This window comes from Melanotaenia boesemani, chromosome 16 (assembly GCF_017639745.1).
Source record: "Melanotaenia boesemani isolate fMelBoe1 chromosome 16, fMelBoe1.pri, whole genome shotgun sequence".
In the NCBI taxonomy this organism is placed as follows: domain Eukaryota; kingdom Metazoa; phylum Chordata; class Actinopteri; order Atheriniformes; family Melanotaeniidae; genus Melanotaenia; species Melanotaenia boesemani.
Genome location: NC_055697.1, coordinates 12,702,902 through 12,726,769, shown reverse-complemented (window position 1 = coordinate 12,726,769; position 23,868 = coordinate 12,702,902). Strand labels below are relative to the sequence as shown.

Below are 23,868 nucleotides of genomic sequence, written 5' to 3'. Positions count from 1 at the left end.
CTTCTGTGTTTCTATTTTTCACATCCCATTGCTGACCTTTTGCTCCAAAGTGCGCTCCAGAGAGTCAACCTTCATCTGCTCCTTCCTCAGACTGGCCTGGTAGGCAGCTTGTTCCTGCTTGGCCTTACCTCGCACTTGAGCAATCTCTGCATTAGCCCTGAATACAGAGATGCAACACAATGGGAATCATGCTACAAAAAGCTGCAAAGCAGAAGCTAAGTTCTGCAAAGCTAAAACAGAATTAATCTTCAGAAATGTCTGCATAAATTAAATACAGCTAACCTCTGGAAAGAGATAATTACTTAGGTCTATTTCCAAACTTATTCCAGTCTTGTGGAATAACAATGAAGAGTATATATGCAGTATATACATATAAATACACACTTGTCTAGTTTCTCCTCTGCATGGATCTTCAGGGCTTGATATCGCTGCTCCTCCTTGCGCACCCTAGATAGATATTCCTGAGCGCATTTCTTCAATACCTCTTCGTTCTGGACATAAAGAATTTGAGATGGCTTACAAAGCTCATCATGATAAAAAATGATTAGCTGTGAGTAAATAGTGTGTTACCTTGCGGAAGCCCTCCAGCACATCTTTCATTTTCTCGTAACGACGGAAAAGGTCGGCCAGAGACTTTTCCACTGAGTTGAGGTCGGCCAAGGCTTGGTCCTTCTCAATGATCAACTGCTGGATGGTGTGGTGGGACAGAGATTTCTCTTTTTGATCGTCCTCTGTTGGACACACAAATATATCCTAATTCATGAGTCTATCCACTCAAGAGGATGTTACTATGGGCACATACAGTTTAACAGCTTACATCAAGACCAAGAAACACAGAAACTTTGACTTTTTTTTTTACAATAAAACAAAATGAATTTGTGGGTTAATGTGATTTTCTGTAACACAATACAACAATATGGGCATTTCTGTTAAATCAATGTAGCATGCAAACGAAAACACTGAACAATGAGGAAAAAAGAGACTATTAATTGTAAGTTGCTGTTGAGTGGCTTTTATACCCATCCTTTCAGCCCACTTCCAAAATGATTATTCTCTTATAAACTTAAATAAGCAACCTGCTTAACTCACTAAGGCAGCTTGAGTGGCTTAAACAACTATCTTCAGTCACTGGCAAAGTAAAGATGTTCACACACAGGGTTGCATATAAATCTGTATGATATTTTAATTAACATGACCATAAACTATCCGGTCCTCAGCCTACAGAATGAAATGCAACAAAATGGACAAATAGAAGTCACTGGATGAAATGAAGAAAGTGAGCACATCTGCTCCCTCTCTGACGGATGGATGGAGAGATGAAAGCTGACATAAACAAGCGAAGGACGATTCTGCGTTACTCACCTGGCATGCCTGTCAGGGTTATCAAATAGAAAGGGGGCAACGATGGGAGCAGAACAGAAAAAAAGGGAGTGTGTTAAGTCAAGCTGGGAGGGTCGAGACATGTGAGAGAGCCGAGTGTTAGACATGAGCAGAGACAGATTTTTCCTCTTAGTGAAAGTGCTTTGATGAGGGCAAGAAATTAAATAAGATTGCAGCAAAAAGAAAAGGAAAAAAAGAACCTTCATGGGTGTTCAGAGGATGTAGGCGAGAGCAGGAATAATGCAGAGTGAGCACAGTGCGACATTTAATCCAGAAATATTAACCACATGTGGGTTAAACTGAGTTCCTTCTCCTCCATTGACATCAGTTCATATTAATCAAATGTGAAAGCAAACATACAGCATATCTATCTTTTTGCAGAGGACAAAGCATACTCATCTATTTGAAAACAGTGGTAATGAGTAAGGCCTCACAAAGAGCATACTCAGTCAAATTAACGTGCACTGAAACCAATGCTTGGATTATATAGGGAAAGAAAAACTCTGAACTCACCTATCATCTGAGCAATTGTCTTCTCATACTCAGCAACAATCCTCCTATGGATGAGAAATGTTAAATCACCATTATATGAATGGGTTTATATCAGTATATAACAAACTACTGTGTGTACATTTTTAAATACACAACATTTTATACAGTTCATATATTTGACTCTTCTATCAGTCACACAGTTATTAAGATGGCTCCATAAAAACATATAGCTGACATTGTGAGAATCAATGTCAACTATATAGAACAACTTCCAAAATTGGATAATGCACAAATATTTTTAATGGAAAAAAAATGAAAGATTTGACTTTTTTCAGTCTTTATTTGATTGCAATCAAGCATTTACACATATGGGGCAGAAAGAAGGTAATAGAGACACACTGCAGTCTCTCTGCCCCATAATCTCTACCAGGTGAGCTATTGTATCAGCCTTCAACTTCAATAACTTAAGTTCTCAGTTTTAAATAGGTTATGCTATGATTTTCTTTCTATTTTTTCTGCTTCTTGTCTTGTTAGAAGCCGCCATCCTTAAGTGTGATGGAGCCCTGTAGTAAGCTTTGTTTTAATAAAAGCAGGTTGCAAGAGCTTAGAGGATTGATTAGCCTTGCCATCCCCTTAGCCTCTTAGCCCCTCCTTATCCAAGGTCCGATCAGTCAAATGAGGTAATCTCTGTCTTATCCACGCTAACTGAGCCAGCTGCACTCACACCCACCACCTGCTGACAGAGAATAAGTTGCTTTATTTCTGTTTGCCCCTGCTCCAAATCTGGAGCCAGTGGATCATTTTAGTAATTGCTATATTTTAGCTTGTTGTCACAGTTTGTTTTTTGTTCATATTCTAAATTATAGAAGTTCAAAGCTCATAGCTCATACAGTGAAATCTACATATAGATGGACTGAATGCTCCAATTTTCTCCACTAACACTCATGTTCAGACTCAGACTTCTTTAACTGGCTCTTCACTCTGCAGTTAAACATGGCTTTGTTTAACAGTTTAAGTAAGCTAAACCAATTGAAAGGTTAAAGGCTGATAATGGGTGGAGTCTGACCACACTAAGCATCTTGACATACTTCCATTTCGAAGAAATACTAACAGATGTAATGTCTGTGCTGGAACCTGACTGAAATGAAAGCAATAACAGACCCAGGGTGTCTCTTTTTACCTCATTTCCACCACTTCTTGTCGACTGTCTTCATACTTCCTCTGCCACTCTAGTACTTCTTTCTCCTTTGTCACAATCTGAGGAAGGAGATCAAATTGGTAAATAAAGTTAAAATTAAAAGGTAAAATGTTGGACGGAAATACCTACAATATATAAATTATAGTACAAAAGACGTAATTTTGAGGGTCACCTCCTCTCGTGCAATTCCCAACGAGTGGTCCAGATCTCTGGGTAGGTGTGGACTCTCCCCTTCAATGTAGCTGCTGCTGGTGGTGGTAGTCCTGGCGTACAGAGAGTTCTTGGTCACAACGCTCTCTACTGAAGATGGCATGTCTCTGTGCTGCTTCCAGGAACCAAAAGAGAGGAGGGAAAGGAACGGAAACATGACCAGTTACCCACCAGACAGAGTTACAGACGGGACAACCTCATCATCGAGCTCACGCGCACATTCTTCACAGGATTCCCTGAACCCAACCGCAAGTCAGTGTCAAACTTTATACAAAAAAAAAAAAAGAAATACCACACAACAAAATCGGTATGTAAATGAGGCAAGCTTGTGATGTTCCTGAAGACTTGGTCAGCCACCACATGATTGGATGGAACAGTCTTCATTGCCACAGTATAAGCCACGTAAATGACTGATGCTGGCTCCAGCTGAGCAGTCATGATCACCTGCTGCTTGCAGGAGCTTGAATGTGATTGGATCCAGGCAAAAAGAGGGAGGAAGTGCAGCAGCTGATCAGATACAGGAGATGGAAGAAAAGGGAGGAGACTGAGCAGCAAAGGGATATTGTTAGTGTCTTGTTATGGCATGTTGCAGCTGTGAACTGGCCTTACCTCATGACCTGTAAGAACATTTACCCAGCTGTTGTACCATCAGAAACACTATGATTGGGGGGGGGGGGGTGTCTTAACTGGGGGTTGAGCTGTAAAAATAACATTTCTGTTTGTGGGATTACTGCAACCAGTGTCAATTTCATGAAACAACTTCTCACGTAAGATGTCATATAAATGAAACCAATCACTGCTCTAGAGCCATGTTTTGTCCCTACAACTTTTTTTGAAAAAGGTTTAGTCATCCTTGGTAGAGCTGGATTATGGGAGGATTTGATGGGGGCTCACAGACGACAAGGAGACAGAGTCAAATGTTTTGTCTGGCTGGAGGACTAAGACCATTATTCTGTTGTATGAAAAGACTGGCCTAATTAAGATAACCATAAACCTCTTTTGTCTTTAATTAGGTACTGATAGGGCTTACGTCCTGATTTAGAGAGGTACAAACATGAACATTAAGCAAATAGATCCAAACTTGTGGTACAATGGTGATTTAACTCCTCATAACTTTTACTTAAAGCTCTGTCTTGAAGAAACAGTTCCTTCCAGGGTCCCTTACAATTCCAGATAACAGGCCAAATAAACTGCAAACATTTTATTATTTCATAGACGTTACCACAGTGAAAAGTAATGAGCTTGTGGATTTAGAACATACAGGTGCCCCGCGGAGAGCTGTGGTCTTTATGTTAGTCTCACCGGGGCATACAAGGAAGACAACAAACTTTGCTTTGCTTTGTTTTACGAAGGAGGAAGTACATTTGTCTCATTGCTCAGTGTAAACATAACACTTCCACAGGACACATCGTTTCTGAACAGGTTTAATGTGATTAACATAAAACTGTGAACACTCTGAAAAACATAAAGCACCTGGTATTAGATAAAAATAGAGACTACAAAAGATGTAACTGCAGAAAACACAACTGAGCACAAATTCATGCACAAGGAGGAAGTGAAGCTTTGGTTATCACCAGAAGTTAGGAAACTTAAAAACAAAAAGTCACCACACTCTCTGGTGTCAGACCTTTGGGATCTACTGGAGCTAGCGTCTACAGTACTGTCTGTAAGTATTTGGATTGCAGATATGACACATTTAGGATCAGGAATGTAAAGTTCTGATTTTCAGTCTCCATTTGAGAGCATTTCATTTTAAACTGGGTAGGAAGTAAACCCTTATCATTTCATTTGTTGTACCAAACTGGGACTATTATGTATTAAAGGGCAGAGATTTAACCCCCAAGTTTAATTGGAGTACCTTAACTTCATAGTTACTTTGAATCTATTGCACAAGAGTGCTGAGCCAATGAATCAATGGTAAACTTTGAAAAATGTGACCAAATACTTGGACGATACTATTATGGGAGCAGATCACAGGGGTATCCTGTTACTCTTACTTTGAGTACGGGTGAACCGTTGATGTTCCACCGCCGCGTGCTGGGTTTCTTGAGTCGAGACTGTAAAATGCGTGGGACATCACCGTAAGACATGAAAGAAGAGAGGACTCCCTGCCCTGTAACTGTCTTACAACAGTTTTTCCCCATAACCTCAAGTGACAATGAATCCCCAGTCTCGACATTAAAAAAAAACCTAATCTGTATGCTAACACCTACCTGGTGTCGTTGTTTATTAGTGCTGTTAGTCTGGTAAAAGGACTAAATCAGAGAACAAGAATGTGATTGGGGATTTGGGGCAGTGAAAGCAGAACATAATCAAGTATATCTGGGAGTGTTACAGCCATATTACTCTTTATTTAGCTTTATTCATATTGTTTGACATCCCCAGTCACATCTATGCTGATGTAAGCCCCTCATGAACAGGCAACATGCATGTTGCCCAACATGCATAGCAAAGGCAAGGGACTAAAAAGGTGCAATACTCTGTGTCTGAGTTAACCTTGAAGAGCTTGCTTCTAATCAGAGTGGGAGCTGGACGCATTAAGCCATGTTAGAGATATCATGTGCAGGGACAGAGTTGGCAGGACTAGTGGTACAGCGGTACAGCCACCATGTTGAAAGGGCCATGGATTCACAGTTATGCTCCAAACTGTGCATTGAAGGGAAGGGATTGGCAGGGTGAGACACACTGATGCAGTCTACAGCATATGGCCATTTCACTTACATCCCACTTTTCCCAAATTTTGCCCAATTCAAGGTGCATTTTTTTTCTCTTACAAACACACTCACCCACACACACTTGCATTCAGCAGGTGCAGGCTTACTCAGCGCAGTACCTGAGGGGTTACAGTGGAGAGGGAGGGGCACTGAGAGATGTTTTTGGCTACTTGCAGAGCCTCTAGTCTCAGGGCAGCAAGCACCAGCTCCTCCTTGGCCGCACACATGAGGCCAAATTTCAGGGGTAAGGGAGGAGGGGTTGAAGCCCAAGGATGAGAGAGAGCAAAAGGAAACATATAAAACATATAAAACACACACACACACACACACACACACACACATACACACACACACTTGCTGCTTTGTACATGTTACCCATGATTATACTATTTCACGCAGCAAGCTACAAAACTGCAGCTGAGGAAAATGGAAAAATGGAAAAATGAAAAGACAGGATGTAATAAGGTGACACAATGGGAAGGATGTTTGTACAAAAACACACAGTCACATGTCATGGCCACTAATGGACCACCAGAGCCACAACCTATGAGGTTTAACGAGGTGGGTCATGTGTGGTCAATAAACACACCTGTAGTTTTTGGGCGAATGCAGTGGGGTTGGTCTCAGCCAGGTCAGGCTCCAGGTACTGCAGGGGGTCATCACACTTAGACAGCCTGTCTAACAGGGGCATGGACTGGTCTGGAGCAGGGGTCTCGACGGGGCCCTGGCTAAAGGGCTACAAGGGTACCAGGAGGTGTAGGCAGAAGGTGGAGAGGAAGGCAGGGGACAGCATGGCAAAGCAAGCGCTGAGTGTTTGGGTGGCAGAATTGGGAGCTGATTCACTGAACTCAAGCTGGGAAAAAAGTGTGACGGACTGCCTATTTGTAATCAGTGACGAGGCTTTACTGGGTGATGAAAGTCTGAGTCATGGCCTATGACTAAACAGTGCAGCTGACGCTCTGTCCCCCCATGTGACTAAACAATAACGTGTAAAATGTTACTGAGCAAAAATCAAAGATGAGGAAACACAGAAATGAAGCTAATTTTCATAGCAAATGCAACAAATATACGTTGAGTGGAAGCATTTATAAGGATATATGGCTCACCTGTTCATCCCTCTCTGTGCTCTGCGTTCGGCTGAGTGAGTCGCTCTCTCTCTTCTTGCCCTTGTCCCCAACAGAACCTTCAGGACCGGGCCGCAAACTCAACACTGGTGTCTTCATACCTGTTATCTGGGCCTCCATCTCCTCAAAACTCCTGTGCAGTATGGAAAGAACAGTGTGACTGCTCAGTAAAAAGGGGGTATGACATGTAATGTACTGTATATGATGGATGGGGGTGTTAATGAATACTTTGCTGAAGCAGCTGAAATGCGTGCATTATGCATTCCACATCACTGAGGTTTACATTATGCATGCCAGTCAATAAGAAAGGGTTGAAAATTACAGTGAAATACAACTCAAAGACAAAATTCATCATATAGTGCTTCAAAGTAACATCTAACATTTTTACAAAGAATGAAAAGAAAAACAAGTAACGTATATTTTACCCTGTACAGGGGGAGCTGGGCTCAGATCCATGCCCACATGTATTTTTGGTTAAGATGTCAGAAACTGAGTCCAAATTCAAGTACAAAGATGGCTTCTTTGTAGAAAGAGGCTGGAAGATGCACAAATTTTGACAAAAATGTCATTTTTATTTTGCTTATTACATACTGTACAAAAAAGTGTACTAATTCTAAAAACATCTGGCAACACACAAACTCACTGAAGAATGTAAAATACTCACTGGAGAGGAGGAGCCAATCTTCTCCATGTACTCAATTTCATAGTCTTGTACTAAGACAGACAGACAGACAGACAAAACTGTAAGTTACAGAATACAGATCTGAGAGACACATCCACTAGTGTTGAGATGTGATCTGATGGGATCAGAGGCTGAGGCAGGGCTGTCTGCTCTGTTTCATCTCTGACCCAGATGGGTTGGGCCAGACAGCCTCTGGGAAGTGGTTGGCTCTTCTGGCAGTCAGGGCAATAGAGAACTGGGCCAATAGGCCTATTTTACTGCCGCAAGAAAAATCAATAAAACTGCCCTATGAATAAAGAGCAAAACTGTGGATGTACATGTGTATTCATCCAAACATAGGCTTTGTAGTTCCCTGAAAACCGCCCTTCTGTGGTATTCTTTGATGTGTTTTAGCAGTTACATGAAAACAGGTGGGGGGAGGAACAGAGTCAAACATTAACGCCTCACCTGGAGCCTCCTGAGGGAGGCCGTTCTCTTTAACAAAAGATGTAAGGTCGGACGGCTGAGGGAAATCTTGTTGGTCAGAGTTTAAATCTGCCTCCATGTCGTGCAGGGCTGCCCACTTATGAGTGGTTGAGGAGGCTAGCTTCTCTTCATCCGTGGCATGATCATCCTGCAGGTGATGGGAGGGAGATTCATCTGTTGGCGTAGGATCCTGCACCATAAAAAAAAGTAGCAGAACTAAGACTCAGATTGAAGGGTGGGAGAAATACAGAAAACACAACTAGAGTAAGAAACCAGAAACATGGAGCATTAGATACACACCTGTGATATATCTGACAATGGGGATTTCTTTGGTGACCTCTTCACTCTGAAAGTATTACTGACAGAATGAAAAAAACAATCAGTCATAAATATCCATTCACTCAGACAGCTTAGTCCTCGTTAGATCCAGCATTAAGTCTTTGTACTGAGCACATATTCATAATGATTATATATTTGTAAAGCTGGATAAAATAACATTATTTCATTATCTTGGAGCATCATTTCCACATATGTGTCAATTATACTCACTGTGCAAGGCTTAGGTGAGCAGAACAGTGACATGTTTGTGATAGTTAGTAACTGTACAGTGAAGGATGATGGCAAATTAATATAAGTAACAATAATAAATATCTCAACCAACACCTCTTAATATGCAGTTAAATGGTTATGATATTGGGACAAAAGTGAAAATTGGTAAAGCACATTTTTACTTTTTGGATCCTTAGTCCTTAGTTTTCTATGTATAGGTTTCACAACATACTAGTTCTTAATATGTTTGTATAATTGTGTAAGCAAATTACAATCAATTGCAGGTTGAATGATCATTTTATTACCTTCTACATTTAATGTCTCAGGCCCACTTTAAAATGTAACAGCTGTTGATGTTGTTCGTAATGCCTGAATAATTTGAAACCAGCTAACAATGAACACAAGAGGGAGCACAAGCATTGCCTTTGTCACACCATGATGTAAGTAAATATAATAAAAGCATTGCATCAGCCTCAGCGGTTGAGCTGAGGGGTGAAACATTTCCCTATGAAAGGATTCAGATTGCTATCATTTTCTGCCATGTAGGTTACTTTAGGAGAGCTCTTATTTAAAAAGATTAAATTCTCATCTGAATATTTGTGACTGCCACAGCAGCAACACCATACTTCTCCATGTGTAAAGTGTCCCATCAACACATTACTGAACATTGATGCATTTATTTCTTGTGGGAAGATTAAAGCTTTCTATACTGTTTCTGACCAAACTTAGTAGTAGTATTTCACTATTTGTAGTTACCCTTTACAAAAATGTCTTTAAATGTATTTTTAATGCATTTACTTATTATATAAAAAAAATCTTCCAAAATGATAGGGGGTGGTCTTCCTGTTAAAATGTGCTGAACAAAGAAAGAAAAAAAGAAATTGTTGGGCACCGGGTATAAAAGATTATGATGTTGCTGTTAATAGGAAAAAGGCAACAGGTAAGCATGCCACTTTTAAAGGAGTCACATGGAATAAAGAAGGAAGAAGGGGTCAAAAGGGTGGATGGTAGTGTTGTCCCTGTACTTACAACAGACAACAAAGAGAGGACACACCCCTGGACTTCCTGTGATATATGAGAATACACAAACACAGGTGACAGAGAGACAGACAGAGGACACTGGCATAATAGATGGATAAACCACATACAAACACAAACTAATCTAAAATCCCCACTGATGAGGGCTTCCTACACATGCTTTGAAAGAGACTGTTTAATTTTTTGTTAATGTATGATCCTCTGGTAATAGGATGTGAACTTACGATTTTATGGGAGTTTTCTTCTTCTTTGCTGTTTTATTCTGGTTTTGGTCTTCTAGTTCCCCAATATTGTCATTTTCATTTTCATAGTCGTTGGATGACATTTCAACAGAGGCCGATGCTTTAGGAGGGGAACTGGCCATCTTGTTGGAGGATTTAAAAGGGTCTATGGAGTCATCATAGGCTTCTTGGTCAAAGTTATATGATGGCCTGGGCATTTTGGGGGAGTTGGAGATACCTTTCTTGGAAGTAAATGGGTTAAAGTTTAGATCATCCCACTTATCTGGTTCAAAGTTGTAAGAAACTTTAGGAAGAGAGATTTCATCCTCGTTGCCGTTTTGCGTTGCAGGAGGGTTGTTGTCCAGCTGCTCCACCTGGGCAGCAGGCGTCTTTTTCAATCCCAGCTTTGGTTTCCTGAGAGGCATCTTGGCACCAGGCTTCTTTCCAACTTTCTTGAGTGGAGGAGAAGCCTGATGTGACGCCTCACAGTTTTCCTCAGAGTAGTCAAACTCCAGTCTTACTGGCTGACGTTTGGGTAAGATAGGTTGCTCTTCAGGATGTATGATTGACTTTTCAAGAGGAGCCGGGGGAGTGGGGTGATGTGGTTCCACAGCAGGGACAGGGGGACTCTTTGGGGGACTGGAAATAGGGCCGCAAACGGGATCTTTCCGACCCAAAACTGGAGAATTAGCAATTTTACTGCCTCCAGTCCTAAAGGGGTTGATGTTCTCAAAATTCTCTGGATCCCATCTGTAGGAGGCACTAGGTGGGATGGGAGATTCGTCTTTGTCTGTTAGACTTGCAGGTAGAGGGACCTCCTCCTGGCATAAAGGTAAGGCAGGGACACCCCGGCTCTCTTCTTGGCTGATATGATTGGTTTCCTCGGGCAGAGGAGGGGGCGTTTCTACACGGCTCTTCCTCGTTCTTCTGAGAGTCCCTCCAGGACTTGGGGTTGCAGAGCCTCCTTCTGTTTCCTCCTGAGTCTGGAGAGGGCTGGAGGTTCGAGGTTTTGCCCGCTTCTTGATTTCTGGGGTGCTGCTAGATGAGGCTGGCCTCGGGCTCTCAGGGTTGGAGTTCTGTCTGAGGAGGGGCTTCTTCTTTGTGGACCCAGGACGGACTTTTTTGGGTCTGCGTAGTGTCCCTGGGGCACTCTCAGTGCCTACGCTGAAGGATTCGGAATGTGGACGGAAACCTCCTGACACTGATCCATCCAAGAGACTAGAGCTATCTAGTTCTCCTCCCTGGAGGCTGAGAGACCGGGTCAGAGTATGACTTGCTGACTCAACGGCAAAAAAGTCGATATTATATGTACCACTAGCAGCAATGGGCTTGTTCTCGTCGAAAGTAGTGGTAAGAAAAAGGGATGGTGTTTCAGATTTAGTTATTTCAGAAGTAAGATCATTCACGGAGGTATTAGAACCTGCAAAAAACAGAGAACATAAAATATTATACAATAATATAGAATATAAAAGAGATATTTCATTTTGGTAAAAAGCAAAAATAAAGGCAGTTTAATGGAAATCATGCAGGATTTTTTTATTCACATTAATTGGTTTGTGGGTTAGATACAGGTGTTAAAAAAAATAAGAAAGTGTCGTTGGAGCTGAAATTTAGCACATTTATTTTTAAAGATTTAAGAAGAATCTCACAGCTGAAAGTAAAAAAAAAAACTAACTTTAGAGAGAGACAGGGGGATTTGCATCAGTTGTGCAGAATCACCAAAAAGGTAGAAGTGAAATGCAAATTCATTCCACTAGATGGTGCAATTTTCCTTTCAGTAATAATACTTTTTAGCAGAAAGCATGTGGATCTCTATCAGAGCTAAGAAAACATCAGGGAATAATTCTCCTGCTGTACCTTTGTCATCAGATGTTAACTTCACTCTGTTGGGCTCAGTGGGAGAAACAGCCTTTACTGGAGTTGTAGATTCGGGAGTCTCAAAAGCACCATCAGAGTCGGAGCTCCTAGAACAAAGGATGAGGACATAATGAGATAAGGCTCCTGTTTACCACTTGTATCACTTGAATTGTCATAAATTGTGTAGATATGTTATAACACATATTGTCCAAGGATAGAATTTTGCTATAAAAGAAACAATTGCTTTTTCCTCAAATGACTATTGATGAAAAAAATTGCACAGGGCTCATAAATGTGTCTGTTTTCATTTCAAGTGGACTGCACAGCATAAATGAAAATGCTGAATCTGCAGTGAGTTGACAGATAATGACACACCTGAGACACATTACTCCATGATAACACACACATACACGGATTCATACCTGACCACCTCAGGGTATAAAGATATGACAGTCATAAAATATATACCGGGGACTGAGAAACATTGGATTAAAAATGATTCCCCCATAACCATAGCGTGCAAGTGAAAACAGAAATTCCTTTTGGTCTTTTCATGATCACCTTATACCTGTACATAGATGTACGTAACATTTGAAACACACCCTAGCAACCAAGCTTCATGCTCTCCATATCAATGATTTGATGATATGTGGCCTCAGCCTCCCATCCTGTCTCACCTCTGTCTGACCGGCTCGTCGGCAGCCCTGATCATGCCATCATGACGAGAGCCCCAGGAGGGACGTCGAAGGAGCCCCAGAGCTGGATATGAGTCCGGGCTGTTGCCGTCTCCTGCCCCTCCCAGCAGCGTGTCCCAGCCCCAACGAGCCCACTGCAGTGGAGACAGAGCCTGCCACGCAGTCAGTGCCATGGCTACCGGTGAGCTGCACCTCTCCACACCACAATGTTTCTGCCCGACAAGCAGGTGCTTCCAACACAGACTCTTCTTCAAATGGCCAAAATCAGGAATTCAGCACCTTTTCTCTGCCTCTTGTTTTCCTCTATTGTCAGATAGCCAAATCTCTTTGTTTCCAGTCTACATTCTCCTCTCTTTGCTTTTACTTGTCATCAGTAGCTATGACGGTGGGTCTCCTTGCCATCCCTACAGGAAATTGTCTCCCAATCTAAAAGAGAATGTCTGCAGAAGCCCACCTCCTGCAACACTGGTTATCCAGGCTCCCTCTCCCAGCTTTCCTCTCTCTACTTTACTCCCTCCCTCTGTCCTGTTCTTTAACCGATTTTCGGTTTCCATGCACAATAGGTCTGCAGCCCACCAGCATAACCACTATTATAAGGATAATTATAAAACCACTGCAACTGTCATGTGAAGTACACACAGATATTTTCATTAATATTAACCCAGTTTTGCTAAATGATGACCAAATTCAACAAGCATGATTTTTCTTACAGCAAAGACGCACCTTGGTTTTGCTGTAAAGCCCCCTTGATCAATCAAATCCAGAGGGATTCACATCTACGCATTGCTAAAGCTGATCAGCATCTTTTCTGAGATCTTTGTCAAAGATCACATAGAAGCCTCTTTAATGAAGATGAATGGGCCCTGAAACAACATTCAGCCATCAGTGTGAAACAAACCACACAAAAATTCATAGTTATAAGGCAGGAGTGTATCCTACTTCCATTATAATATGCTCTGCTGAGAAATCTAAAATAAATTAATCAGGTTACATTTTAACATGTCAAAAACCCCACCAGGGTATTGATTTTTATAAGGTACCAGTCTAATATGTTATAAAAAAAAAAAAAAAACTTAAACTCTCTGATGTTGGGGTGATATGATGCCAGATAAGACAGCACATGCAAGAAGGAAGCCAGAGATGTAATCCCTGTTAGGACCCAGTGAGTCACACCAGGATAAGCCTGCTCTGCCTTGATGTGCATGTAGATCATTTACAGGGAACCAGGATTATGTTGTCAGATAGCCATACAGGCAGTGCACCAGCCAGCCTCTAAGATGCAGTTTAAGATTTAAATGTGCAATGATAAAATATTATTCTCTAGTTATGTATTCAAGTATTTTAAACTATAAAGGATTTAATTGTTTTTTTTAAATATTTGATAATGGCTAGAAATCAAAAAAGATGAAAAACAAGGCAATTAGGGCTCTTTTCAGTACTCTGTTTGGGTCTTCACTAAGAAGATTTTTCATGCGATTGCAAACACTGTGTTTCTATGGTAACAGGAGGTCATTCCCACCATATGTTCCACGACGACGGAAGTAAAAGAGCAGCCGCATGCGCACAGTCCAAGACACACAAACATACATCCTTCTAAGGGCTGGAGTGGAGTCTATCACAGAGAAGGTGAATAAAACCACGCTGCAGATTTATGAGATCCTGTGGCAGCATCATCTATACATTATGATATCAATCAATAGAATTTTAAAATCTATTACACTGCTATTTCTCCAAGAATAATCAATATTATAATCATTATTCAAATCGACCCGATATAAGACTCAAAGATAAATGCTGTGGTTATTCACAGATATTAACCTAATTATTGAGATGAATGATAACCTTTAAGAGCGCAACCACATGCTCAGTCTCTTATATTACCTTGATGCAGTTGAGATAAAAAAAAAAGAAGAAAAGCAGCAGCGTGTGGTTGTGCAAAATGGGGAGGGCAGAAAAAAAAAGAGCAGCATTTAATGGCAGGCTCTCATAGGCTGTGATGACTGCTTGGAGACAGAAGCTCTACAGCAGGAGGCAGAGAAACGCTGCATGTCAGACAGCCAGACATGTCTCTGCTTCCAGCCAAATCCACCTCAGTCTGTCTGAACAGCTTTCAGCGCTGGAGGGAGAACCTTCAGAAGGCACTCGGACAGAGAGAAAACATGGAAACATCAACACACAACCCGGAAAAAAAAGAACACCTAATTGGTCTCCTAAGAGGACATTTCAAAATGGTCTTCTAAAAATGCTAAATTCAACATCTTAAGGTAAATTAATGGAGAAGGGAAATTAAGAAGCGACAGATGAATGGAGATCGAGGCAGGCTGGTTTTCAAGCAGCTGTGTGATTAGCCCAATGGATTAACTGCCACACACTCCTTCTATCATCTCATGAATGCAAGTCCTCTAAACCCTCTATGTCTGGACACCAAAATCCATCTATCTCTTTCAATTCCAATTCTTATTTACCTTGAAATCCCCTGCTTTCTCTCACCCTCTGTACATTCTCCACAGCTCAAAATCTCTTTGTAATATCAACCAACCTCACAGCTGTTTTGGAGCTCTCAATATCACATCTTAGTAGGCAAAGAATCTACCGCCTGTCTGTCAGATGAACACATGGAGCTTAAAAGGAAACAGGCTTTCCACAGCCCAAAAAGGGCTGCTCAGTAAACTAGACAACTGTCACATGCTTACATTTATCAACTAAACAATGATGAATCAATAAATTCTATTAGTTAAATTAAATTAAAGATCAAGTGATCATGTGAATGCTGTACAATGACTGAATGATTAACAAAAAACTCTGCAGCATCTCTTAAAAAACACTTTTTTCCAGATTTGACTAAATATAAATCAAATGAGTAAACTGCTTGTTTGATTGTGTATTGTGAAAAATGAGATGAGGGAAATAGTATGATAAAACATAAATCTGTACCACTTATATGTGGTCTATCCTAATAAATAGAATTAAGAAGCCAACAGAGGGAGCCCATGTGCTTTCATCCAATGATGAATGAGCGTCTGGTTATAAAGTATTACGTCATAATTGGACATCAGAGCAAAATATTTTCAATTAACAAGAGCCCACTCACAGCAAATACATAAATATTATGTCTTCCTGACTGAAATCCCCACTGATGTTCATTTTGATCAGCAAGACCTCACTTCTGAAATCGGTAGTCGTTTTGTACAAGGAAGCCATTCAGTCTCAAAACAAAGAAGTCATTAAGACAAAAGAGTGTCAGACAAAGATAATCTCTAAGAGCAATACCTCAGCTTAATCTAAGACACTGACTACAAGCAGATGGCACATCAAAAGACAGCAAGTTAGGGAGCAGATGTAGATTCATTCAGATTGCTAATGTATGGACAAGGGAACAGAAAAAATGCAACAAGATTTTATCGATATAAAACTCAGAGATCAAAGAAATACAGAGTTTTGGTCTGAACGCCTGATACAGTGACAGTTCTTTTGACAGTGTTACATAACTAAAGTACTGAACTCAGTTAAACTTAACCATTAAACGTCAGAATGATGGGCACACTATGTTTTGCACACCTGTAGGAAAGCTGCCGCTACGCTATCCTGCAATGAAAGCTTCCACATCGTTATACATAATTCCATAATAGAGCCCAACCTGCTGAGATCTTCACTTTATGGCAGTCTGATACGAATAGACCGTTTTAGAATATTTTTTTTCCTTACAAACAGGCATTTGGTCCATTTTATCTATTCCTTTCTACTGCTTCTCCACAGCTCCTTCATTACTTGTGAAGTCATGCATTCGTGATATAAATATAACAAAGTGGAGCACTCTTGCTCCCTCTCTCTCATCCACTGATATTCCCAAGTTATCCTCCACCCCCACACAGTATGTTCTATTTCAACACAGTCACCAGTTCCCAGTGCGGTGATGGCGTCCTCCTTCTTACAGAACAAAACATCACCCCACCAACCTCCCAGTTCCACCTAATTCATTGGATTCTGATTCCCACATGCTAGTACTGTACTGTACTGTAATTGAAGCAGTTTGATGCGCATGTGCCTGCACACGTGTTCAGATTTTCTCATCCTTATTTTCATCACAAAAGCAGACAACAGCAGTGTTGATATCCTCATCTGGCTGGGAAACTGTGCTGCTGCAGGAAGCGCAGATAAAGGATACAAAGCAATGAAATGCTCATCAATTTGTCAACAGTCTGCTACATTATCTGCAAAATGAATCATCAAGCACCCATCATGAACATTTATAATGCAATAAGGCATGTGTAAAGCCATGATTAATAGAAAGAAAAAAAAAACATTGCAAGACAATTCTCCTGCTCCTGCTCACACACCTCTGGATATTTTCAGACAAAACATCTTTCAGGAGTGTTGATTATTTCAAACTCACATGTGTTCTTGAGAGGGACAGGGGGTCTGTCCTTGCTCCATGGACTCGTTGGCTCCCATCCTCAGCTAGCTCTGCTACTCCAGCCCCCCCTGCCTGCTCCTGCTCACCAGCCACCCACCACATCCACCTGCTACCCCCTCTCCCGTACAGATCGCAGAGTAGCCAGGCAGCCTGAGTCAGGGTAGGTGAGGGCTGGCTGATCTGACTGTGCTGCAGTGCAGAGGATGAGCGCTAGCAGCTCACATCAGGAGCAGATGATTAAGGGCTCTTTACTTTATGCACAGCATCCCTCGTCCTCTGCTTCTCAACACATCAGGAATATTCCTGCTTCTCATCTGATGGTAAGATGATGCAACACCAGAGGGAATAAAATCTCCCGTAACAGAATATAAAAGAGGAAATAATCCAAAACAAAAAAAGGACAAAATTAATAATCCAGTTTTCTTGTTGTCACGCATGTGTGTGTCTGAGGTGCTTCTTCTCTGTTAGGTTGCTGAAATCGCTGAGCTGTGTTGCTGCTCTCACTGCCTCCTCCCCCCTCTTTCCTCACTCTCTCCCCTGACACCAGACTCCTGTTCCTTTAAAAAGACAAGCAGCTTTTTTTTCCCCTCACCGTCTGCTACTGCGACTATGCAGGGAAGCCAAACAATAGTAGACCCCCAAACTGCACTGATTAACAGGCGCTTTCTAGTTCAGCCCGTCAGTCCTATTCATCTTTCCCACAGTAAGGGTACCTTGCAAATTGGCCTTTGTCCTGACAGGATTCACTGTCCATCACCGTGTGATCAGCACAGAAATAAATGCCATTTTTGAGCCTCCTTTTCACACAATGGAAGCTTCCAAAACTCAGCTTAGCCAACCAGAGGGATGCCTGACATAAACAATAGACTATACGAAACTTGTGTGTATTATTCAACTCTGTCCCTATTCTTTCTACAGTATTAAGCAAATCTTAACTATTGGACATGTTTAACAAAAGAGGATTCCTTTTAAAAACAAAGTCCTATGTATTGTATAATCATGCAGAAAAATAAGGAAAACATAAATGTGAGACTAATAAGAATTTCTTTTACTTCAGTTATTGTACAATCTTTGGAGAAGAATTGATCTTTGCTGCTTCCTGACATATCAGCATTAGCATTTGCTACCATCTCTGTTTAATCCCTGGGGTGCACTGATCTAATTTACTGGCACACTCATAAAACCTAAGTGCTTCAAACACAGAAAGACAGAACCCTTAGATTCTGGTTTATATTTTCTGTGTGTGTGCGTGTGTGTGTGTGTGTGTGTTATTTTATCATATGAGTTTGACAGATTGAAGGAATATGTCTTGTGGGATGAAAATAATACCCTGAACCATTTTAACAAATTTCTCATTGATTGTCCAGGAGCAATGACGAAGACAGCGATTGGAAATGTGAGAAGAATAAATCTTTTGTTAACTCATGGGAAAGTGGGGAAATGAGGGCACTCTACAACAACTTGATCTTACAAAGTTTCTGCATTGAGGTTTCAGGTGTCACAGCTCTGCCTGTGAGGACAAAAAGATTACTGAATGAAAGGGGGAGGTTTCAGTTCCTCTCCACGACACAAAACCCGGTGTTCAGGTAAAAACCCAACAGCGCGTCTGAAAAGGAGAGTGTTTGCATGTAAACATAAACCCACTAAATGATATTTGCAGAGAACATTGACATGGTTCTAGTCTGGGCTTGTCAGTCAATGTTTCACAACCCGAGGGGAGCAATAAACTGCAGCCCATTCATAACTTCCAGCACAGACCCTCCACTAAAAAAAAAAAATATTGATTGCATCTGCTATCTAGACCACCCACCCCTCATACAAGCTCAAAGATTTATCTAGGGCACCAAAGCATATGCAGTTTTGGTAAATTCTAGTTAATTATCAGATTTAGAACAGTTAATACAGGAGGTCCCAGTCTGCTTGGTGGTGAACCCCTTGATATCTCCCATGTAGCCCTCCATGTAGGAATCATTAAGGAAGTATGTAGTAATTATCAGTTCATGGTCGGCTGTCAGTTAGTTCCTTTTTCTTTTGTTCTCTAGTAACTTGGCAACATTTTGTGCACCTTATGGGAAAGTGTGACTGCAATTTTTGTTCTAATAATCTGTCTGCAGTCTACTAAATGACTAGCAAAAGCATCATCTTCTTGTTGTAGCTTTAAGAGTCCTGGACCAGAGTTTCAGCTGCAGAAAATGATGGAATAAAAAATTTAACAAACTCAGGCACTGGAAAATATGGCTGTGGCAGTTTTTTCTAAAAGATTCATAAAGATACTCAAGAAGAATCAGGGTCATTGCAATCCACATAGAGGTAGTCCTCTTAAAAGTTAGGTCTCTGTGCAGTAATGGGAATGTATAGAAATAATTTCTAATGACTAAAGAACATGGGAGCAGTAAAATAATCTCTATATAACTGAAATGAGATGATATTTATAGATCTACTTTCAAATGATAACAGGAAATGTTGAGGACTTGTAATTAAATGCATATCAAGAATCTATGCAAAATATGTGAACATTAATGTTATAATTGTGACAAAAAACACAACTCAAAGATACAAGTGTATTCTAGTAAGCTTGAGGAGGATAAATGATATATTTAATACTAGATCACAGGGCAGCTTACTGTATAAAAAATATATAATTATATTGACAGTAGGTTAAGTTGAACATGACTTGTCACACAACAAGTTAAGCTCAGGTGTTATAAAATGGCTCAAATAAGATGAGATGGAAACAACTACACATGTACCTTAATCCAATATAACAGCTTCTCAAGTGACCAGCATTTCAAAGAAATATTTTGGGAAATTATAATCTAGGTAATGATCTGTCGCTGTGATCCTCCAGCTACAGAGCTACACAACAAGCAAGATTTTCTTGTAAGTAAGAAAAAATAGCAATTATTTTACAGTGACTCACTAGTGTGATCAATTTCTACATTTACTATAAATCACAAATCTTCTGACAAATTATCTTGAGATTCTGTGGCATTCCTTCTGAGTCCATCTTTAAAGTAAATGACAGAAGCGAGGGGCTTATCAGAGCACCACTGAATGAAAGGATCCAGTGAAATGAAGAGAAGAGATTGGCCCGTTCACTCAAAAACATGTTTTCTGTTCACGTGAGATGACAAAGAAATATTTCCTGTTTAAAACTTGGCCCCCAGCGTTGCTGCCTTTTATCACTTTTCAATGCTTTCTTTGTACCATCTGTAATGCTGTTAATGTTTTATGTAAAGCACTTTGAATTATCTTGTACATGAAATGTGCTATACAAATAAACTTACCTTGCCTTGTCTTGCTTTCATATGTTATTTTTCCTTCAGTCTCAGATAAGACAGTAGGTTGGAAAATAAACTCACTATTCTTAATACATGAGAAGAGCTGGCAGCTTTGGGACATTTACAAGGTGATCCAAAAGACAAAAAACAAAAACAAGAATTATGTGTCATGGTCTGAGTGTTCTTGGTTTAGTTTTACTGTACTGTGGGTTCAGTATCTTGTCTGGTTTCCTGTTTTATTTTGTAGTTCCCTCCTTCTTTTGTACACCTGGTTTAATTTGCCAGTTTGCTTCACCCGTTCCTTTTAGTTCACCTCAGTGTATTTATACCCATTGGTTTCAGTTGCCCTTTGTCAGATCATCTGTCTTGTTTCCTCGTTGTGTCTCTTATCTGTCGTCTATGTAAGTGCTTCAAAATTAAAACATTTATTTCTGCACCCGTCTGACTCCTGTCTGAGTCCTGCATTTGGGTCCACTTCCTCACCCTCACTGCACTGTGACAATGTGCACATGTATATAATGTGTAGGAGTCAATGAAAAATTCATTTTGAATATTTTTTTAACTTAAAAAGCAGGGTGTTTTTTGTTTTTTTTATCAGACCGTGATTATTACTCAAGTTAGGGAATCATTCAAGACAATTTTACAGGAAAAAATACATTACATTTGAACAAGATAAAATGTTCAGCAGCTCTGATTTGGCTGTTAAATCACAGCAGGGACTGATTTGTCAAACATTCATCAACTTAAAAGTGTATTTTCTGCAGTTCTCCATATTGCCTATATGCACAAGGTTAAAACTAGAGCATGCCTATGCATGTGCTGGCATATTTGTTGTGTGTCTTCAAGCAAACATGACAATCTGTGTTATCCAGTTATAAAATAAAACCCATCTTTCTATGCTAGAGTTGCACTCCTCTACAGTTCTATCCAACTGGCCTTTACATGGCATTCTCAAAATCTTGGTCTTGTTAGAGCTTGGGGTGTGTTTTTTTAAAAAGGTAAATAATAAATAATAATATAGTTGCCACGAGCTGTACATGAAATGTCTTTAAGACAAATCAAACTGATGCATAGTAGCATGGGGACTGTCTCCATATGTTCAGTCATGTTTGCACCAGGTGACTGCAGCATTCTGAAAGCCGGGTGCACACAGAGGAAGACGGTGGAATATGAATGGAAAACTCCCTCTGCTGGCTGCAAATAAAATTAAACCATGTGAGCGGCTGAGTCATTCCCTTTATAAAATAAAGTGTGTGGAAAAAACTGCAAAGCTGAGAGCAACTGCAGAGGAACATTTGATATTAGTTAGGGTTCATAAAGAAATGTAGCATGTGAAATAAGTGTTTCAGTGCAGTCATGCATGTCTGATTAAATAAAAATGGCCAAGCTTTAGGTTGAAACAGCAGCTTTGAGGGATCCCTATGATCCTGCACAACCAGCTAAATGGCAAAAAATCAACTATAATATAAAGTGTGGTTATGAGGGGCCAGCATTTCTAAAATATCCATATATTCAGTCTTAATGCTTTTCCTATATTTGCCATTAACCGGCCACAATTATACATTATACATTTGAGTTTCCATGACCACTAAATCCACATTAGAAAATCCAGTTTCCTTTCAGTTGATGTGGTGGCCATAGATTGCAATACCATGCTGTAATTTTGTGAGCGCTGTAATAAGAAGAGTTGTTGACATTGCAGACAAACTTTGCTTTGGATTTCACTAGAAAATGGTAACTGTACGGGATAATTTATCCACTTATGATCATCACTGTCATGAGTTACAGTTTGCAATTCCTCAAAGAGCACTTTAGTATTCAAGGAAATATGTTTATTTACTTTCTTGCTGGGAATATGATAAATATGAAACATGAACTGGCTTAACAGTCTAGTTAGTTTAATGACTGGACTAATATATTATTTATATGACTTCTACAATTGACACTGGAGAAAATAGCATTTTGTATTTCTTTGTGAATTATCCACTGCACTATTTTTTGGTTTGCATCACACTATCAGACTCCAGAGAGTTATTTTAAGTGAAGAACAAGTTGCCTAACTCAAAAAGGTGTGCATAAACATGTTGTTGTTGTCTCTGGACTGTTATCTGTTTAACCCTGTTCTGAGTCCTTAAGATAATCATTGTGTGTCTCAGGTATGTATTTAGTGTGTAAACATATGCATGGAATCAGCATCAGATCTCACACTTGGTATGTGGAACTACTCTGTTGAGTTAGAATAAGGAAGCTCTCTGTCAGTCAGGTCAGTAAGTGTGCCAGATGTCCATTTAATGCTGCCATTTGATCTGAGCCATGAGGCTGAGCGGATAAGGACTTGGCTAATTTTCTTTCAGAGGGCTTAAAGAGACTAGTGTCAGCATAGGGAAAGTTTACTTTGAAGTCTAAATAAAAAAGCCACTTTTTATTAAATAAAAAAAGAAGAAAAAAAAATAGATTTGAGTAAATAATCAACTGACTAATGCACAGTTTCAGGGACAGAAACAAGGTCATACCTTAAAGGGACGTGGCACAGAGCAGAATTTGGGTTAATGTCCTCACAATGGTCAGCAGAAGGTGCAGATGGGGCAGCAGGAACTGGAGGCGGAGGAAGGTAGGGGGATGCAGGTGGGGTCGGAAGAGATTCAAGTGTGAGACTTCGCAGGGGAGTGGGAGAAAGTCTAGGGAGCTCTGTGAAGTCTTGGAGGTGAGGAGGGAGGGTGGACAGGAAGTGGTGCTCAGAGGTAGGAAGTGTGGGAGAAGCAGGGGCAGGGTGACCTCTCTCTGCCTCCTCAGTGAAGGAGAGCCTGCAGGGTAGGAACACAATATCAACAAAAAAGCCCAAAACATGCAGGTCCAGTTTAGCGTTTTGGTTTATGTACCGCATTTTCCTTCATGTCCCTGTTCAAACAATGAAAGAAGTAAGCTTACCTCAAAGCAGAGAAAAACAGAGAGCTCTTCTTATCTAAACCTAGTAGAGACATGAGAAATAAAACACTTCCTCCAATCATCCTAAAAACAACTTTTCATTTAAATTACAAGAAACTGAACGTGAAACTCCTCACATGATGCTTGCAGAGAGGTAGCCTGTTTGACTGAATCTGTCTCTGTCATCACTAACCACCTGGTGGAGTGGATTTGGCCCTGATCCATGCTGCTCTTATCAGGAGTGGTAGACTCTTTAATCTGACAGACAATGCTATGGACGCCCATGCAGCTGTTCCCCACTTGGGGAATGCCTATACTGTTTAGTTCTAAATATATCCCAGTAGTCTTTTCTACAAACCGGAGCTTAACAACACCTCCATCAAGTTAAGGCACATTGTCTCTAACCATGTGTCAAGTTAATGGTCTGCTGAGACGCTCTTTGCAAAATGTGGCAACAGAGTTCGGCTTCAGTTTATTTCAAATTGAAGTCAAGCTCTGTTATTCTCATTCTCTCGTCGGTGAAATCAGAACCTATTTAATGAGGGTGTGTACTTTTCTTTTGGGCGTAGCACATTACAGTTTACATTTTAGGTCTGGTGTGCCTGCTGGCATTCCTTTGAACA

At 40.5% G+C, this 23,868-nt stretch overlaps 1 protein-coding gene across 11 annotated transcripts in view; it reads right to left on the bottom strand.

Moving 5' to 3' along the window:
- The window catches only part of tacc2 (transforming, acidic coiled-coil containing protein 2), a 35,024-nt gene that overhangs the window by 1,002 nt on the left and 10,154 nt on the right, over positions 1-23,868 (bottom strand). The window contains exons 3-20 of one of the 11 annotated variants that reach the window (XM_042009922.1): positions 22,834-23,124; positions 11,931-12,037; positions 10,077-11,493; positions 9,844-9,879; positions 8,566-8,623; positions 8,248-8,455; positions 7,783-7,832; positions 7,544-7,653; positions 7,101-7,251; positions 6,584-6,730; positions 6,114-6,206; positions 3,243-3,392; positions 3,053-3,129; positions 1,894-1,937; positions 1,363-1,371; positions 571-731; positions 385-491; positions 37-157 (exon numbers count right to left, since the gene is read on the bottom strand). In XM_042009922.1, the coding sequence (XP_041865856.1) occupies positions 37-157; positions 385-491; positions 571-731; positions 1,363-1,371; positions 1,894-1,937; positions 3,053-3,129; positions 3,243-3,392; positions 6,114-6,206; positions 6,584-6,730; positions 7,101-7,251; positions 7,544-7,653; positions 7,783-7,832; positions 8,248-8,455; positions 8,566-8,623; positions 9,844-9,879; positions 10,077-11,493; positions 11,931-12,037; positions 22,834-23,124 (3,337 nt within the window). Of the gene's footprint in view, positions 1-36; positions 158-384; positions 492-570; positions 732-1,362; positions 1,372-1,893; positions 1,938-3,052; positions 3,130-3,242; positions 3,393-6,113; positions 6,207-6,583; positions 6,731-7,100; positions 7,252-7,543; positions 7,654-7,782; positions 7,833-8,247; positions 8,456-8,565; positions 8,624-9,843; positions 9,880-10,076; positions 11,494-11,930; positions 12,038-12,607; positions 12,837-13,348; positions 13,489-22,833; positions 23,125-23,868 lie in introns of those variants that run through there. The other 10 variants (XM_042009929.1, XM_042009928.1, XM_042009925.1 and 7 more) reach the window with 10 other exon arrangements.